General features: G+C 42.4%; 1 protein-coding gene across 2 annotated transcripts in view; it reads left to right on the top strand.

The window, feature by feature from the left end:
- Positions 1 to 20,847, top strand: part of LOC121537610 (calpain-5-like) — a 73,016-nt gene that overhangs the window by 27,423 nt on the left and 24,746 nt on the right. For both annotated transcript variants that reach the window (XM_041845197.2, XM_045206966.1), the window contains 2 exons: positions 4,587 to 4,759; positions 14,070 to 14,201. In XM_041845197.2, the coding sequence (XP_041701131.2) occupies positions 4,595 to 4,759; positions 14,070 to 14,201 (297 nt within the window). In that variant the 5' untranslated portion in view covers positions 4,587 to 4,594. The remainder of the gene's footprint in view (positions 1 to 4,586; positions 4,760 to 14,069; positions 14,202 to 20,847) is intronic.

Genomic DNA, 20,847 nt, shown 5'->3' with positions numbered 1-20,847 from the left:
ATGTGCTTCTGTATTCTACTTCCATTCTTCTCATTGTGTGTCATTTTATCTTGCTGTTTGTGTTTCTGGTACATTTCTGGCGGGTATTGAAGTGTGTGGTGTGTTAGGTCTAAAGTTTGCCTCTAAAAGGCTTCTGCCATCCATCTTTTCCATGATCCTGTAGAGAACGATCTGTCTGTGATTTAAGTTCTTCTTGTTTATTCCTGGCACATTTGAGACTGACAGTCAACATCAGACAGAGACAATGTTACATGATTAAAAAGAGAAGTAGCCTAATTACCCTCACTCACACACACACACTCCTCCTCTTCCCATTTTGGCCCTCCATAAGATCTCATTACATGTCCTCTTCCCAATGGCAAAAGAGCAGTGTGTCTTCTTTAACCTAGTTGCCATGCAGAAAATCCTTCCCATTGGTTTATTTCCCAATGGCCTTCAGATTTTGATGTTGTATGATTAAGGCCGATTTAAAAAGATAAAGAAACCAGCTGTGTAGCTAATAGATATCAGGGCTGGGGTCAATTTGAATTGAAGCAGTAAATTCAGGAAGTAAACAATAGTTCAAATATAGAAATAACAATTCAAAATGTGAAAAAACACCATATTCTTTCAATGAGTTGTCAATAAACTGAGGAGTAGAAGCTATTTATTTCAGAAGTTTATTTCAAATTACAAAAGTGAATAAATTCACTTCCTGAATTGACTGCCTTCAATTCGAATTGACCCCAGCCTTGATAGATTTGCCTTTTGATTAGTCAACTCATTTTATGTAAGCCTGTTGGACCTGTGTGTACTATGTAGGCAATTTGGCAGCCATTTTGTGTCATCACGGGCCAGTAGAAAATCAGTGTCAAATGAACCTTGAACAAAACATCCTGCTTGGTGTCCATGATGATGGAGATTTGTTGAGTTCTTGATCTCCTGTCACATCGTATTGCGAGGTCATCAACAGCTCGTCACTTTGTGGCTCCAAAGAGATTGGCTTGTTCCCTCAACAGCTCTGTCTCTCTCTCTGTCTCTCGCTCTGTCTCTCTCTCAATTCAGTTCAAAGGGGCTTTATTGGCATGAAAAACATGCCATAGCAAGTGAAGCTAACAATAAACAAAAGCGAGAAGAAAACACAACAATAAAAACAATTTTGAATTGAACAGTAAATATTGCACTCAAAAAGGTTTAAACAAGATGCACATTTCAAGTGTTATATTATTATCTATATACAGTGTTAGCAATGTGCAAATAGTTGTAGTACGAATAGTAAGGGAAGATAAATAAACAGATAAATGTTGGTGGTATTTACAAAGTTGTTTGTGCTCCACTGGTTGCCCTTTTCTCATGGCAATGGGCCACAAATCTTGCTGCTGTGATTGCACACTGTGGTAATTCGCCTAACAGATATTGAGTTTATTAATGTTTGATTTGTTTTCTAATTCTTTGTGGGTCTGTGTGATCTGTGGGAAATGTGTATCTCTAATGTGGTCATACATTTGGCAGGAGGTTAGGATGTGCAGCTCAGTTTCCCCCCCTTCCCAAACAGACCCCCCTTTCTGTGTCTAGGATGAACAATTAATCTCTGTGGCTGGGCAGGTGGTGTTATCGTCCCAGCTTGAGTCCAGAACCTTGGTACTCCTCCACGTATCTCTCCGGTCTTCTTATCAGTCAGGAGAGGCCTTGAGGTTAGGGAGTCGGTCCACTACATAATTGCTCTATTTTAAGAGATGAGCCATCTATTCATACTAATAGAATATAATGATATACAACATATTAAGATAATATAATGATATAAAACATATTGAGAAAATATGAAATAAACATATTAAGATATAAGACAGTGTTATAGGACAGTAATGTATGATCTATCAGCTCTAACACATGGTTCCTATCCCACCCTTATTGATAGGCCCCCTGTTTACTTTCCCGCTGGCCAAATACCATTGCACATAAATTATTCCATCTAACCCATAACACGTTCATCACTACTGCTATGCCACTTACAGTATATAATTATAAACATACTAAAACGCGCTCAAGTCAATTAGTCCGTTTCCAACAATAGTCAAGGATTTTCTTAATTTTAGGTCAGTCACAGTGGTCAGGTATTTCTGCCACTGTGTACTCTGTTTAGGGCCAGATGGCATTCCTATTTGCTCTGTTTTTTTGGTTGATTCTTTCCAGTGTGTTAAATAGTTACATTTTTGCTTTCTCATTTGGTTGGATCTAATTGTGTTGCTGTCCTGGGGCTATGTGGGGTCTGTTTGTGTTTGTGAACAAAGAACCAGCTGGCTGAGGGGACTCTTCTCTAGGTTCATCTCTCTGTAGGTGAGGGCTTTGTGGTGGAATGTGTGGGCATCGCTTCCTTTTAGGTGGTTGTAAAATTTAACAGCTCTTTTCTGGTTTTGATTACTTGTGGTTATAGTCCTAATTCTGCTCTGCATGCATTGTTTGGGGTTTTGCATTGTACACAAAGTCCCAATTGGATGTTTGTCCCATTTGTGAATTCTTGGTTTGTCTCTCTCTCTGTTTCTCTCGCTCTCTTGCTCTGTCTGTCTGTTTGTCTGTCTGTCTGTCTCTGAAGTTTTGTTTCTAATGGTTCCCAATAGTCATTGACCTCAAAGGTCTTCATATTTGTTAATGTTTTCTACCCAACACCATTATTTTGTAGCTGCAAAGATGATTCTGTTGAACTCTGGGCTCTGTTTATGATGATGCTTAAGGCACAGCTGTCTGTCAGTCAGGTTGAGAGTCCGTTTGTGGCTTGTGATATACAGTTAATTCGGAAAGTATTCAGACCCCTTGACTTTTTCCACATTTTGTTACGTTACAGCCTTATTCTAAAATGGATTAAATAAAACATTTTCCTCATCAATCTACACACAATACCCCATAATGACGAAGCGAAAACAGGTTTTTTCATAAGTATTCAGACCCTTTGCTATGAGACTCGAAATTGAGTTCAGGTGCATCCTGTTTCCACTGATCATCCTTGATGTTTCTACAACTTGATTGGAATCCACCTGTGGGAAATTCAATTGATTTGACATGATTTGGAAAGGCACACGCCTGTCTATATAAGGTCCCACAGTTGACAGTGCATGTCAGATCAAAAACCAAGCCATGTGGTCGAAGGAATTGTCCGTAGAGCACAGAGACAGGATTGTGTCGAGGCATAGATCTGGGGAAGGGTACTAAAACATTTCTGCAGCATTGAAGGTCCCCACAGTGGCCTTCATCATTCTTAAATGGATGATGTTTGGAATCACCAAGACTCTTCCTAGAGCTGGCCACCCGGCCAAACTGAGCAATCTGGGGGAGAAGGGCCTTGGTCAGGGAGGTGGCCAAGAACCCGATGGTCACTCTGACAGAGCTCCAGAGTTCCTCTGTGGAGATGGGAGAACCTTCCAGAAGGACAACCATCTCTGCAGTACTCCACTAATCAGGTAGAGTGGCCAGACAGAAGCCACCCCTCAGTAAAAGGCACGACAGCCCGCTTGGAGTTTGCCAAAAGGCACCCAAAGGACTCTCAGACCATGAGAAACAAGATTCTCTGGACTGATGAAACCAGGATTGAACTCTTTGGCCTGAATGCCAAGCGTCACGTCTGGAGGAAACCTGGCACCATCCCAAAGGTGAAGCATGGTGGTGGCAGAATCATGCTGTGGGGATGTTTTTCAGCGGCAGGAACTGGGAGACTAGTCAGGAACGAGGAAAAGATGAATGGAGCAAAGTACAGAGAGATCCTTGACGAAAACCTGCTCCAGAGCGCTCAGGACCTCAGACTGGGGCAAAGGTTCACCTTCCAACAGGACAACGACCCTAAGCACACAGCCAAGACAATGCAGGATTGGCTTTGGGACAAGTCTCTGAATGTCCTTGAGTGGCCCAGCCAGAGCCCGGACTTGAACCCGATTTGAACATCTCTGGAGAGACCTGAAAATAGCTGTGCAGCGACGCTCTCCATCCAACCTGACAGAGCTTGAGAGGATCTGCAGAGAAGAATGGGAGAAACTCCTCATACAGGTGTGCCAAGCTTATAGCTTCATCCCCAAGAAGACTCAAATCTGTAATCGCTGCCAAAGGTGCTTCAAGAAAGTACTGAGTAAAGGGTCTGAATACTTATGTAAATGTTATATTTCCATTTTTTATTTTTAATACTTTTGCAAACATTTCTAAACATATTTTTTTGCTTTGTCATTATGGGCTTTTGTGTGTAGATTGAGGGGGGGGGGAGCAATTTAATCAATTTTAGAATAAGGCTGTTATGTAACAATATGTTGGAAAAGTCAAGGGGTCTGAATACTTTCCAAATGCACTGTATAGTAGGCTAAATTGTATTTGACTTTTAGTTTGCTCTGAGCTTAACCAATGGTGGAAGTTGGATACACATTTTCCAACTACAGACATTTGGTAGAAACACGCAATTCTAAACTGAATGTCCAATAGCATTTGTCCATAGTGTAGCCTACCCAAATAAGGTAAAATGTAATAACACTAACACATGCTAATCTTCAAGAATATCAGAGACCTGTTGGTAGGAGGCCAGTTCCAGGTCACTAACAGAGCCCCCTGTCTCCTGTGTCTGGTCCCTACAGGCTGTAGGATGTTCTCGTCAGTGAAGGCTTTCGAGGGGCAGCAGTACTCCACCCTGAAGAGGCAGTGCCTTGCCAGCGGCCTTCTGTTCGAAGACCCACACTTCCCAGCCTTGGACGACACCCTCTTCTACCAGGGCAATAGGATTGGACGCGTGCACTGGAAGAGACCCCAGGTGAGGGAGCTTTCTGGCCTACTACTACTACTACTACTACTACTACTACTACTACTACTACTACTACTACTACTACTACTACTACTACTACTACTACTACTACTACTACTACTACTACTACTACTACTTTTAAGACAGATTGTTTGGGAAATTTATTTTTTTATAATTTCATTCATGCTTTATTTGGAAAGGGACATATTCAAGGGCAACAGGATTGGACGCGTGTACTGGAAGAGACCCCAGGGGAGGGAGCTTTCTGGCTATCACACACTACTATTACTACTTCTTACACTACTATAAAAATGCTTTTTAAGACAGATTTTTTAGGAAATTTCATTTTTCTAATTTCATTCACGTTTTATTTGGAAAGGGACATATTCAAGGCTCTGATTTGGACAGGGACCTACTCAAGGTTTTGATGACGGCGATTTATGCCGAAACGTAAGCCTTTTGTTTGTTTGTCCCATCAATAAATCTATCAGATTTACACAGATACAGAGTGCTCCTTTTTCTTTATTCTCCCGGAGTCACAAGTTGAAGTACCCTGGGGTAAGGAATGTTTTTTGGACATATACAGTGAATAAAGACCTTTCCAATGCATTGCACATTATTGTGTTTAGCTCACGCTCATTTTTAACAGCTTAACACACCCTCACTTCCTGTGTGAAACCACAGACTAAAACTGTGAAGAAAAAATATAAATAAAAAAAGAAGGAGAAGATAGTCGCTGAAATATGACAATCAATATGCTAAAGAGAAGCACCGTCTTGTAGCGGCTAATGGCTGGTGCCTAAGGCCAGACAAAGTGTTAGGAAGTGTCCAAGTCAATTATCCCTCCCTCTCTCCTCCTTCCCAAACCCTTCTCCCCCCTCTTCTCTTCTCTTCCCGCCCAGAGCGCCGCTTATTCCAGAGTCTCGGAGCAGCTAGAAATGGGAAGTGTGGTGCGGCACGGCATCCATTAGCCATAACAGTAGCCATTCCACTCGCAATCTTCCTTCGTTGTCATCACGCATTTCTCACTCTTTTTTCCTCACTCTTTTTTTTCTCTTTTATGGTGGTTGTTTTTCTTTTCATGGTTTTGATGCTTCTCTTTGTTTCTCGTTATTTCAGGCAATTTTAGTTGAGGTATTTCAGTATTCAGGTATTTCAGTTATTCAGGCAAGATGCTAATGGTCTGAAATATGCTTCCCCAATATTTCAGGCAGTTGCAGTTGTAATTTCACGGTTTTAATGTGTAACAGATAGTGAGAAGAGGTGGGTAAAAACAGTGATTTTGTTATTAGAGTACACATCCGAACCATCAACTCATACATTTTAAGTTTGTTCACAGACTTTTGGCAATGAGTGAGATGAACTTCCCCAGAGTCAGATGAACTTGTGGATACCATTTTTATGTCTCGGTGTCCAGTAAGAAGGAAGTTAAAGGTAGTTTCACAAGCCAACGTTAACTATCGTTAGCGCAATGACTGGAAGTCTATGGGTATCTGTTAGCATGGGGAAGGCTAGGGGATTGGGAGGGCGGGGGGGTTTTTGGGGGAATGTAAGGGGAGACTCAGGGGATGGATGCTGGGAGGGCGACTGATAAGCACCTTTGGTTGCTGGGTGGGATGGGTTGTGGTTGGGTTGGGGTTATCTTTGTCTGCATTTCTTTGATTGTTTTTGTACCTATAACCCCCGAAGAAAAATGACGAAACTAAATAAAAAAGTATGTCAGAAAAAAATATATTGGAGTAAAACAGCATTTAGTGCTACGCTTTTTTAAACGGCACTTGGGTATGTTTATGGCCACAAGTCAAGACAGCAGAGCATGCAGGCATAAATAAGAGGCCTCTATAAAAAATGCTCCTCTCTCTCTCCCTTCTCTCTCGACCGGCTCTTTTGCTCTCGGCTCTCTCACTCTTGTCTCTCTCTCTCTTGTCTCTTTCGCTCTTGTCTCTTTCTCTCTCTCGGCTCTCTCTACTGCCATCCCTCTCAGCCTTCTCTCCCTACTACATCCACTCTCTGGCCTACAGATTAGTTGTGTCTATGGCATGACTGACGAGCAATAAAAAGACAGAACCCATTTATCTGGGCTCGCTTCGCTGTCCTCCCAAGCCAAACCTATCTGGGCTAAATGAGCTCCCTGATCGTTGTGGCAGTTTGATTGGTCTTGTCTGACCGTCATCGACTAACCTGGTGCTCCAACTCTGGCGGTTGGGCGGCGACTGATTTGGTCACAGAGGTACTATGAAGCGGTGTGGCAGCTCTTCAGTACAAGGTCAATTATTTGGTTAGCCACCGCCAGTATTAGCCATGACACCATTATTTTTTACCCTGTAGGGAGACAGACAGATCAGTAGGCTATTTTCTTTACAGCCGGGCCAATCCACCCAACAGATATTGGGAGTGAATATTGGAAGTGAACACTTTACTCTGTAAAATGGCCTGTTCCAGCTAGCACATAACGTTCTGAGAACCATATGTTTTTTAGAGCTTGGTGAGAGCGTGGTTGTCATATGGTTATTTTGCATACAATCATCCCACAACTTTCTGGGAAGGGTTCAGGATAGTTGCTTGACTTTGGAACATTCTCAGCACATTTAAGGAACTTGACAAAAAAACATTACTTTATTACTTTAACAGAACGTTTCCTAAAAGTTCAAACATGGTTACATTTTAATTTAATTGTTTGTAATGTTCTAGGAACGTTCTTCAACTGGTTTAACATTGGGAATGTTCTCAAATAGTTCAGAGAATGTTAAGCAACAACGTTCTTCTGTGCGAATTTCAGTACTTCAGCATAACGTTTCCTTCAGGTTTCCTCATGGTACTATTTAAAGTCATGGTCTTAAATTGTTGTGTAATGTTTAGAGAATGTTCTAAGAATGTTATTAAAGATATATACATTCCGTGTGTTGACCGCGCCCACTAACTGGCCACACCTGATCTTAATGAGTGCTTGTTTTCTTTGAAATGGTTCGTTTGAATAGACTGAAATGAACAGCTTTGTATGGGTTGAAAAAAAAGCATCCTGGTGGTGCAGTGGACTAATTCCATGGATAGAGAACAGAAGATCATATGTTCGAACCTCAGTGACGCCGTGCCACAATTAAGCAATAAGGCCTAAGGGGTGTTGTATATGGCCAATATACCACTGCTAAGGGCTGTTCTAAGACAAGACGCAACATACAGCCCTTAGGCGTTGTATATTGGAAATGTACCACAAACCCCCAAGGTGCCTTATTGCTATTATAAACTGGTTACCAACGTCATTAGAGCAGTAAAAATAAATGTTTTGTCATACCTGTGGTATAAGGTCTGATATACCATGGTTGTCAGTCAATCAGCATTTAGAGCTCGAACCACTCAGTTTATAAAAAAAAAAGTGTTTGCATGATTAATGCCTAAGCAAATGAATTTCCATGTGTCCTATCTGTGCTTGGAGTTCAAAAAAGTTAACCCAAAATAAGCTAGCAGAAAACTTTCAGGGAATCATAGTAAAACGGTTTCAGAACCTCCCTGCAACCAAAAAATTTACATTCCCAGAACATGCATAATTTTCACTTCCGTTCTCAAAACAAAACAAAAAATATATATATATATATTTTACCGGTCAGAAAACGTATGGTTTCGTTCCCTGAACCAATGGATAACCAAAAATGTATGTTCCCCACAACTTCCAAAGAACCAAATGTGCTAGCTGGGGTGGCTCATGCAATGGAATGTATTTTTTATAATGTCAGTTGAATCAACAAATCACAGCACATATTGATGGGTACACGTCTTGTTTTTACTTCCTGCTTTGCTCCTATGGGTACACTCGCAATGGCCGCCAGTCCACCCATTATGGCGTCATTGACTTGAATGGGGACGCCCGTTCTATTCATTATATTTTTATGGCAGCGGAAGAAAGGAGAAAATGTGCATCTAATGGTTATTACTTCCATAGTGGCGTTTGAGTAATAGGAGCGGTGCTAGGGTGAGAGGGATGGTGGAGAGGTCTCCATGGGACTCTGCAGTGGCAGTGCAGTGGTGGGGTTCTCCTCTCCACTGATGAAAAGTTGGCTTTTGCAGCAACCTGCTTTGGTCTGCATCAGCAAATTACTGACCTTGGGCGTGTTGTGGACACAGACACACACGTGCACACATGCATACATGCATGTACTGCGCACACACTTTTTCACATACATTCTCTCTTTCTCCCCCTCTCTCTCTCTCGCTCTCATCTTCAGTCCATTTCTCCATCCATCTCTCACCACATGGCCTCACGTCAACATTGAACTGTATTTACGACATCATCTAAACCCATTTCAGTACAGCGGTATTGAGCTGTATTGATCTACAGTCTTGTAAAGATAGGGGGGTGACTGGGACAGGCAATGTAACATCCATAACGTTTTTTATTAAACGTTTTTGTAAAACATGCACCTTACATCAGATCATCTTGAAACTTTCTCTGTAAAGCTAACTTTCATCAAGGTTCTGTAATTGGTTTCTCTCTTTTCATTGTCAGCATTATGATATCCATAACATCCGTAACGGATGCATTCACCACATTTTGTGTGCTTGTTTTGAGGTGTATTCTTCAGACCTTTACTGATGCAATTGTTGATTTCTTGAAAATTAGGCGCTCTAGCTAAGATTCTCTTGGAAAATATATGCTGAAATGCTTATGTCATATATGGCAGTACTACACTGAACAAAAATATAAATGCAACATGTAAAGTGTTCGTCCCATGTTTCATGAGTTGAAATAAAAGATCACAGAAATGTTCCATATGCACAAAAAGCTTATTTCTCTCAAATGTTGTGCACAAATTTGTTTACTTCCCTGTTAGTGAGCATTTCTCCTTTGCCAAGATAATCCATCCACCTGACAGGTGTGGCATATCAAGAATCTGATTAAACAGCATGATCATTATACAGGTGCACCTTGTGCTGGGGACAATAAAAGGCCACTCTAAAATGTGCAGTTTTGTCACACAACACAATGCCACATATGTCTCAAGTTTTGAAGGAGCTTGTGATTGGTATGCTGACTGCAGTAATGTCCACCAGAGCTGTTTCCAGATAATATAATGTTCAATACTCTACCATAAGCCGCCTCCAATGTCATTTTAGAGAATTTGGCTGTACGTCCAACCAGCCTCACAACCGCAGACCACGTGTGGGTGAGCGGTTTGCTGATGTCAACGTTGTGAACAGAGTGCCCCATGGTGGCGGTGGGGTTATGGTATGGGCAGGCATAAACTACAGACAATGAAAACAATAACATTTTATCAATGGCAATTTGAATACACAGAGATACCGTGACGAGATCCTGAGGCCCATTGTCGTGCCATTCATCCGCCGCGATCACCTCATGTTTCAGCATGAAAATACATGGCCTCGTCGCAATATTAGGAAGGTGTTCCTAATGTTTGGTATACTCAGTGTGTATATATAAAGATAAAGTATCTATTAGGGTGTGGTGCCTGGCTGTGTATACTATTCAGCCTACCTGGGATGATGCAATCCTAAAGTACTATGCCTTCTGCTGACATTTTAAAAGCATTCCAAATGACAACAAATGTGTTATGATAGATTTTCATCAAGACATCTTTATGATTTAAATGTCTATTTCAGACTCTGTAGCATCCATAACGGAGGGTTTTGCTCTCTAAAGTAATAATGGAAATTACAATCTTTTCAAATTGATAGTTTTTGTGTTCAGCCTTTTCTTCAAAATGGCTATCCATGTTTAGACGTAAGAATGACAAACTCACAGACTTTTGCTAATATGTTCAGTCTACCCAAAAAGCTTGTCAATTTCATGTAACATCCAGAACGCTTTTTATTTGCTTTATTTCTACAATATGCCAATATATTTTTTGGGGAGTATCCACTCCCCCCAAGGGGTACTATAGACACACACATCAAAAGTTTCATTTCTATTTTGTTTGTCCATTCTGTGAGACAAAGTTTGAGTGCAAATGTGATTTTGCAAATGTAACATCCATAACGCTGGAATCGCCCATTAATAATATTATTACAATATTATTCAATTGGGATACTCAGAATAACATTGCTAGCACATTGTCATAGTGATATTTCTGTCATTGTCAGATATGACTGTTTATGTGAATAAGGTCTATGGAGTGTTAACTTTTAGTATTTTCCCCCAGTTGGGGCGGTGAGGCGGTCACCTCCCTGGCACTCAATGCAATCTATCAGTGGGCTGTGGACAGATCTATTGGACAGAGAAGTGTCATGACTTGCCCTCTTGGGCTGAGGATCAAAGATTCCTGCTAGGCAAAGGTTTTGAACACCCCCTTTCCTGGGGGCCAGTATTATGACCATTTGTAAATTCCTTGCAGAGACTTTCTCTTCCTTGCCATGAAGTATTGGGAGAAAGGACCCCTTTGTTAACAAAGGAAGTCTTCCTGCCAAAACTCCAACATCCAAAAGTGGGTAATGAAACAACATTCCCACTTAAAAGTATGTGGGAAATGGTTGGTGGGGACTTAAAGAACAATCATGTCAATTTCGTTACTATGTTGTGATGTCATTAAAGACTGTGGGATAACATAACTGTATCTCTGGGGGTGTACACTTCCCAGTTATGAGGTTTGCATCTATTTGTTGTATAAAATGAATGATTAAGTATGATAATACTTTTGTGAAGATAACAATGTGATTTTGGCATTCTAGATGAGATTATTGTTTTCCATATTGATTTGTTCTCAGTCAGTGGCCACGCCCAGATGAGCACAAACATGATGGAACGCCCCTTTTTACCCAGAGTGTATAAAAAGCGTTGTGACGAAATTCACCTCAGACCAGCAGACGTGAAGCGTGAGCCAAACGTTGCAAATGGTTGAATTTCTACCAGACCAGTAAGCCCCATGGCTTTAAATGGTTGACACTCTACAAGACCAAGAAGCGTGAAGCTGAAGCTACACGTTACAAAATGGTTAGACTAGAAAGACCAGAAAACGTGAGACGTTAGTCCACACGTTTGAAATTGAGAAACTCTGAAACTCTCAACCTCTACACGAGGTGAAGAAGAAGACAAGGCACTAGACCTTATCATTTCAGTCTGCAGCTGGCATGTATAGTCGTCTAGAGAACTTTCACTAAAGACACAAAGTGGGAAGGACAATCCCTTTCCAAAGTAACTACGATAGTCTCTCCATTCCACTCTGACCCTCCTTCATTCATGCTAATGTTAGTCCAGTTCACTAGGGACCTGTTTTCATTGTATTATGTTAGTAATCAATAACCTGTGTGTGTGTGTGTGTGTGTGTGTGTGTGTTTGTATTGTGTTAGTATTTAGTTAGTTAATAAATAATTAAGCCAATTTGTGTATTGCTGATTCATCAATAAGGTTAGGGTTTTTGCAGGTTCAAGGATTATGCGACGTTCAGAATGAGACTGATAAGAGGTCATTATTTAATACGTGACTGTTATTGATTATATATAACATATCTTCTAAGAGTTTAATTCGGGAGATTGTAACTCGTTAAACAACTTCTTCCGTGGTGCCCCAAATTCCGAATGAGTTAATTGTTACATGATTAATTTAATCAAGTGACAATTAAACATAGTTAGGTGGTTCGATAAATAACAGTCATACATTTAAAGTAAGTCACGTCACGACAGAAGCCAATGTTGACATCACTGTTGCCCTACAATCAGACATCGGTCCATTGCCTGCTTTCATTATCACACCCCACAGGAGAGAGGGATGGAGGGAGCGAAGGGGAGGGGGTAAGACACTAGAGACAGAGAGCGGGGAGAAGAGGGAGGCAGAGGGAGAGGGAGGGGGAGGATTGGGGGAGAAAGAGAGGGAGAGGGATGCTAGGAGATGGAGCAGGATGTCAGAAGCACGGCACCAGGGATCTGTTCGCACATTGTTGGTGGGGAAAATCCCTACAGACACACACACACACACAAACACACCGGCTGAAAATAACAATTGCCTCACACCTGGAGGGTGAGAAACCACACGTCCCACCCGAAGGGAGAGGTAGATAATAATACCCACGTCACACTTATCAGTGTCCACATAGACTCGGGTGTGTCTGAAAGGCACCCTGTCCCCTATATAGTGCACTAAGGCAGACGAGAGCTCTATGGGGCCTGGTCAAAAGTAGTGCACTATATAGGGAATAGGGTGCCATTTCGGACGCAGCCTCAAAGATATCCCACCACATCATTCCTGCAGTCTCCCACCTATCACTATTGACTGCAGATCACTATTGGGATCCTCTAAGGAATTTTTGTAGTCTGCATGTCGATACTCAGGTCTTCTCTGCTTTAGCCCACTCCTGTATTTGCCTGGATTCCAGGACCCAAATTAAGAAAGCTACAGTATTTTCTAGTTAATAGTTAGCAATATGGCTTAATGGTCTGCTCTTCAACCATGCAACCGTTATGTTATCACAGCTAAAGCAGAACCAGTCTGGTACCTTGGGTTAGTTTTAGTGCTGTCTGTCTGTGTGTTCTAGGTCTGGGGTAGTTGTAGCCCTATGTGGGGTAGTTTTAGTGCTGTCTGTGTGTTGTTGGTTTTTCTGTGTCTGGTGTGAAAGGGTTGTTCCGGTGGGGCTCAGGTTAGCACGGCTTGTAGATCATCTTGTGTCGCCACATAAATCACCACAACACCTCTCAGATCTGAGACACCTGAGACAGACTAATGAGGGTCTGGGTGCTCTCTCTCCTCTCTCGCTCTCTTTCCCTCTGTCTGTCTCTGTCTCTATCCTTTCTTACTCTCTCAACCTCATTCTGTTCACTCACTGGAACTCTATCTCCTCTCTCTCTTCTCTCTCTCTTCTCTCACTCCGTCTCTCTCTTTCTCTCGCCCTCTTTCTTTCCCCCTCCCCCTCTCTCCTGTCTGTCAGTAGAGGCATGTTTTGTGTGTGTGTGTGTGTGTGTGTGATGGATAGAAGTGGAGTGTTCCGCAGAGCCTCATCTAAATTCCCATCGATTAGGAGCCGTAATTAAAGAGTCCCGGCCATGCCTGGCCTGGCAACTCACTCCATCCATCTGTCTTCTCTCTTTCTTTCTTTCTCCCTCCCTTTCTCTCTTATTTTCCCTCTCTCTTTTTCTCTCCGTCTATCCATATTTCTCTCTCTTTTTTCTCCTTCTCTCACAGTCTCTCTCTGTCTTCATCTTCTCATTTTTATCATTCCCCCCTTTCGCACTGACGAACCTCACGTTTTTGGGGGTCCCTAGGCCTCATGTAACCTTTCTAACCCTCTCTCCCTCACTCCCGTTCCCTCTCCCCTGCCTCCCCCTGCTTCCCTCTCTCTCCTTCTCTCTCACTCTCCCTCCTTCTCTTCTCTCTGTGTAGGAGCTCTCTGAGGACCCTCACCTGTTTGTGGATGGGATCAGTGCGCACGACCTGCACCAGGGCCAGCTGGGAAACTGCTGGTTTGTGGCGGCGTGCTCCAGCCTGGCCTCCAGAGAGTCCCTGTGGTCTAAAGTAAGTGTGTCTGTGGGTGGGGAGGGGTGTGTGTGAGACATGTCTGTATGATCTTAAACAAGAGATGCACACTCTTTCTTAGCTATAACACACACACATACCCATTACCTGGTGATTTAAGGTGTAAACAGAGGAGAGCTCATTTCACCAGAGGCATCATTAGGATAAATCAACACCTATCTATAACACTCTCAGTAGAGTTGAAGTACACTGCCATGGTCCTTTGTGGAGGAGGCATCCTTCAAGCTTAGAACTCAGTCTGGTGTTTAGGTAAAGTATCAAAGCAGACTTTACTGGTCCACTCAGTTGTGTTGAATGAATGAATGTGCGGGTATATATTTTTTTGTCATTTAGCAGACGCTCTTATCCAGAGCGACTTACAGTTAGTGAGTGCATACATTTCATGACACCTTCAAGTTACTGGATGTGTGTACCATATTATAGGTCTAAAGCCCTATTAGTTCAGGACTAGTATTTATACGTCGGTTATGAAATTATTACCCCAGCATGTCAGTTTTTCCAGTGGACCATTCGGACAGGATTAGTTTTACCAAACTGACCCCTGTAGAAAAAAGAATTATCATTCAAAATGTAATGTTCTAGGCATAAAGATATTTCAGCTTGTCTAGGGATAGCCTAATATTGGCCTAATGGCCTACAGTTCTGAGAAAGTCAAAATAATAATGCATATCAATAAGAACCATGAATTGTAGTCTATGCAGACATTTAATTAACTGACGTATTTGGTGTTTTATCAATTAATTGGCACAATATCGTCCTCTTAATCTTTTAAAAGAGAAATAGGCACTGGAAAAGTTCATATGTGACAAAACAGATAATGAATCTGTAGGCTACGTGCGTTAGGCGCGTAACTTGCCGGTGGACGGTCAATTTGACCCCCCAAAAAAATATACCATGATGAGTTTGTTTTTCCAATCAATCAATCTGCACTGTAAAGTGCCAGACAGCTACTGGCTTTATGTGGCTTTGCACCACAGTACTCCTCAGTTCCTCATTTTATGATTGGACCAAAACATATTGATACAACAGTAGCTAAGATGGGGAGAAGTATGTCCATAATAAAGTGCTGCTCTACCTTCTTAACAGCACTATCAACAAGGCAGGTCCTACAGGCCTTAGTTTTGTCACACCTGGACTACTGTTCAGTCGTGTGGTCAGGTGCCACAAAAAAGTGCAATTAGCGCAGAACAGTGCAGCACGGCTGGCCCTTGAAAGTACACAGAGAGCTAATATTAATAATATGCATGTCGATCTCTCCTGGCTCAAAGTGGAGGAGAGATTGACTTCATCGCGACTTGTGTTTATGAGAGGTGTTGACATGTTGGGTGCACCGAGCTGTCTGTTTGAGCTACTGGCGCACAGCTCGGTCACCCATGCATACCCCACAAGACATGCCACCAGAGGTCTCTTCACAGTCCCCAAGTCCAGAACAGACTATGGGAGGTGCACAGTACTACATAGAGCCATGACTACATGGAACTCTATTCCACATCAAGTAACTGATGCAAGTAGTAAAATTAGATTTTTAAAGAACAGATAAAAAAACACCTTATGGAACAGCAGGGACTGTGAAGCAACACAGACATAGGCACAGACACATGTATACACACGATAACATACGCACTATACACACACGTACACATGGATTTCTGTACTGCAGATATGTGCTAATGGTGGAGTAGGGGCCTGAGGGCACACAGTGTGTTGTAAAATCTGTGAATGTATTGTAATGTTTTTAAAATTGTATGAACTGCCTTAATTTTGCTGGACCCCAGGAAGGTAGCATCTAATGGGGATCCATAATACATACAAATACATGCCACCGGACCCCCCTAGAGGGAACCTATTAACCCCCCCCCCCCCCAATATGCAACATAAAGTTACGCCCTTGCCTGCATAGCACTTGGTTTTAAGTATACATTTGCTCCCATATTCTTAGCCAATCTGCATGCAGCAACTGTTAAACTCTGCAATATCCCTCAAAACACAGGGATGATGATTCGCACAAGATAAGTATTATCAGAGAACCTCGGAGTTTGCCAAAAAACAGTAGGTTTTTAGGGCTGGGATAATATGAGAAAAAAGAAGAAACCCGCACACTGCTCTTGTTAGAATCACTGCTCTTGTTAGTATCACTGCTCTTGTTAGTATCACTGCTCTTGTTAGTATCACTGCTCTTGTTAGTATCACTGCTGTTCATTAAGCTTTACGTATCGGCCTCAAGTCCTGGGATAATAACCTTCCTGCCAAGTAAAAATGACTGACATAGCAGATTCAGACGGGACTAAAATTACGGATGTGGTCATTTGTGCTCGTGCACGTAATTACATTACCTGAGCTCCCCCAGTAAAACGAATCTCGTCCAAATAGGACTTAAGCCTTGTTATAAGACATTATAAAGGCTTGTACATGCTTATAACAACTTAGAAAGCATTATACCTGGATGCTTTAAGTAAAGTGTTACCACTCAGCAATTAGCTTTTTTGTTTTTATTTAAAATGTACTGTACATAAACATGTGATAACAGATTTGGCAAGTTTGCGCGATTTCAGCAATTTTGTTGAGGATGAGGAATTAATGATTTACATAGAAATACGACCCAATCAGCTTTGACCTGTTGAAGATAAAGGCATGCGTGCTTGACCATGCATTTCCATGACAGCCTGAATGTGAAGGAAGCAGTGCAGTGATGGTTTAGTGACACCAGGCATTGGGCAGCGGTGCATACAACAACCAAGAGGTAGATCCCCCCCCAGAAAGCTGGTATGTGCAAATGCCTAATTAGCATTGGGGCAGTGTGTGTTTATGTTTATGTACGGCGTCTGTCTGTCTGTCTGTCTGTCTGTCTGTCTGTCTGTCTGTCTGTGCGTGTGTCCGGCAACTGTAAGTATGAGAGGGAAGAAGTGTGATTGTGAGCTGATATTATTGAATAAGGAAGAAAAGGACAATGGAGACGCCATCAGATTAATAATTACACTCTTAGACTGCAGGCCATTCACTTAATTGAGACTCAGGAGACCGTCACTGTACTCTGCTGCTATTGCTTTTCCATTACTGACAAAAGGAATGGAGTTGAGAATAATTTTGGAGAAAAGCGGTCAACCGCAAAGAGAGAGAGTCAATCTAACAGGTGTCTGGTTGTGTTTTCAGGCGTTGATTTATGCCTCTGTGGTGAATGGGTGGGTGACTAAGTGTGTGTGTGGGGGGGTGCACACGCTTGTGCCGCCCATCTTTCCTTCTGTTCTCTTTCTTTCTGTCTCTCTCCTACACACCAACACATTCTCTCTTTCCCTTCCCCTCCATCTCTCCCTCTCCCCTCCTTATCTCTGTCTTTGTGGTGGCCTCGGTCCATATTCATAAAGCCTTTCAGAGCTTTGATCTAGGATCCGGTCCCCCCTCCTCGTCCATGTATATTATTCATAATGATCTAAAAGGCTAAACTGATCCTAGATCAGCACTTCTACTCTGACACGTTCATGAATATGGGGTGACCTTTGGGAGGGAGGGAGGTTAAGTGCCGGTTGCTGTGGAGATATAATCTCGTTTGTCATTCGGGCCAGGGCCAGACGGAGATGGATGAGGTAATAGGAAGCCAGTCTGGGTTGTGTTCATTAGGGCACACCATAGCGAATAAAATCACAGGAAAATATAAACGAGCGTTTCTTCTTGGACGAGTCTAGGCTGTTTTCGGTCTGTTTTCTTCCATTTCGTGTCTAATAAACAGGACCCCGGTGTCCGCTGGGGCATTATGTTTCTGCTGGCGCGCTACAGCACAGTGTCCCTCCCTGCTGCCTGCCACCACAGGTGGGTGGAGAACGGCTTCACACACACACACTCAGCCATGACCCCCTCAAAGTCATCCGCGATGAGCCTGCTCGTTTGTCAGACGGCAGTAGAAAAAATTATATTCGTAAGTACTGTCATGACTCTCCTTGGTGAGGGTCAACGGTGCCAGATCAAAGTGGCAAATGGCTGACAGATAGCCAGAACCCCCTTCTCTCCCACAGGAGAGGAGAGGGGGGAGTTGTGCCGGTTTTGAGACCTTAATACCCGGTCATAAATTGTGTGCCGCAAACCGGTCTTTCTTGCCCTGCAGTATTGGGAAAGAAATCTCTTTGTTACAGAGAGACTTTTGCAGCCAAAACTTTTACGTCAATAAAAGTGGACATTGGAACATTATTTCTGACATCCAAATGTTTGCAATGGTCAGTGGGGACCTAAAGAAAAATCATGTCATATTGTTTATTATTTTGTGATGCCATTAGGGATGGTATAAATAAATAACTGTAACTCCGAAAGTGTATACTTTCTAGTTTACATCTAAATGTTGTATAAAATATGAGTAAGTATGAGAGTACTTTTGTGAATATAGCAATGTCATTTTATTATTGACTGTTGACTGAGATGACTGTTTTATATATATTTTTGCCCAGTCAGTAACCACGCCCAAGTGAGCACAGACATTGTGTTGGCGTGATGGAACGCCCTCTTTTTACCAGAGTATAAAAGCCTTGGTAACGAAATTTACATTAGACCAGAAAGCGTGGAGCTGTGGCCACACAGCGTAAAATGGTTAGACCAGAAAGACCAGCCGACGTGCAGCGGGAGCTGAACGTTACAAATGGTTTGACACTCTAAGACCAGGAAACGTGAGACGTTAGTCCACACGTTTGAAATGGTGAGAAACTCTTAAACTCTCAATCTCTACACAAGAAGAAGAAACTCACTAGACCGTAGCATTACCAGTCTGCAGCTGGCATGTAAAGTAGTCTAGAACTTTCACTAAAGACACGAGTTAGGAAGGACAATCCCATCTCAGACAACCGTTGGTACATCTGAAGTATCTATTCTAACGTACACTTAACTACCAGAGAAGCTCTACAAAGAAGGACATTGTGACCTCTGGTGGAGCCTTACAAGTAAGCTGAGCGAAAACCCAGCCTTTCCAAGAGGACTTGGGTCAACAGAGATAGACAAGCGGCAAACACGTACAGTGGGGGAAAAAAGTATTTAGTCAGCCACCAATTGTGCAAGTTCTCCCACTTAAAAAGATGAGAGAGGCCTGTAATTTTCATCATAGGTACACGTCAACTATGACAGACAAAATGAGAAAAAAAAATCCAGAAAATCACATTGTAGGATTTTTTATGAATTTATTTGCAAATTATGGTGGAAAATAAGTATTTGGTCAATAACAAAAGTTTCTCAATACTTTGTTATATACCCTTTGTTGGCAATGACACAGGTCAAACGTTTTCTGTAAGTCTTCACAAGGTTTTCACACACTGTTGCTGGTATTTTGGCCCATTCCTCCATGCAGATCTCCTCTAGATCAGGGATGTTTTGGGGCTGTCGCTGGGCAACACGGACTTTCAACTCCCTCCAAAGATTTTCTATGGGGTTGAGATCTGGAGACTGGCTAGGCCACTCCAGGACCTTGAATTGCTTCTTACGAAGCCACTCCTTCGTTGCCTGGGCGGTGTGTTTGGGATCATTGTCATGCTGAAAGACCCAGTCACGTTTCATCTTCAATGCCCTTGCTGATGGAAGGAGGTTTTCACTCAAAATCTCACGATACATGGCCCCATTCATTCTTTCCTTTACACGGATCAGTCGTCCTGGTCCCTTTGCAGAAAAACAGCCCCAAAGCATGATGTTTCCACCCCCATGCTTCACAGTAGGTATGGTGTTCTTTGGATGCAACTCAGCATTTTTTGTCCTCCAAACACGACGAGTTGAGTTTTAACCAAAAAGTTATATTTTGGTTTCATCTGACCATATGACATTCTCCCAATCCTCTTCTGGATCATCCAAATGCACTCTAGCAAACTTCAGATGGGCCTGGACATGTACTGGCTTAAGCAGGGGGACACGTCTGGCACTGCAGGATTTCAGTCCCTGGCGGCGTAGTGTGTTACTGATGGTAGGCTTTGTTACTTTGGTCCCAGCTCTCTGCAGGTCATTCACTAGGTCCCCCCGTGTGGTTCTGGGATTTTTGCTCACCATTCTTGTGATCATTTTGACCCCACGGGGTGAGATCTTGCATGGAGCCCCAGATCGAGGGAGATTATCAGTGGTCTTGTATGTCTTCCATTTCCTAATAATTGCTCCCACAGTTGATTTCTTCAAACCAAGCTGCTTACCTATTGCAGATTCAGTCTTCCCAGCCTGGTGCAGGTCTACAATTTTGTTTCTGGTGTCCTTTGACAGCTCTTTGGTCTTGGCCATAGTGGAGTTTGGAGTGTGACTGTTTGAGGTTGTGGACAGGTGTCTTTTATACTGATAACAAGTTCAAACAGGTGCCATTAATACAGGTAACGAGTGGAGGACAGAGGAGCCTCTTAAAGAAGAAGTTACAGGTCTGTGAGAGCCAGAAATCTTGCTTGTTTGTAGGTGTCCAAATACTTATTTTCCACCATAATTTGCAAATAAATTCATAAAAAATCCTACAATGTGATTTTCTGGATTTTTTTTGTTGACGTGTACCTATGATGAAAATTACAGGCCTCTCTCATCTTTTTAAGTGGGAGAACTTGCACAATTGGTGGCTGGCTAAATACTTTTTTCCCCACTGTAAATACATTCATTGGTTTCTTACTCTGAACGGGCGGTGGTTAGGGTGCTA

Source organism: Coregonus clupeaformis, chromosome 24 (genome assembly GCF_020615455.1).
Source record: "Coregonus clupeaformis isolate EN_2021a chromosome 24, ASM2061545v1, whole genome shotgun sequence".
Classification (NCBI taxonomy): domain Eukaryota; kingdom Metazoa; phylum Chordata; class Actinopteri; order Salmoniformes; family Salmonidae; genus Coregonus; species Coregonus clupeaformis.
Note: the sequence above shows the minus strand (reverse complement) of the source record. Positions and strands in the feature narration are given on the sequence as shown.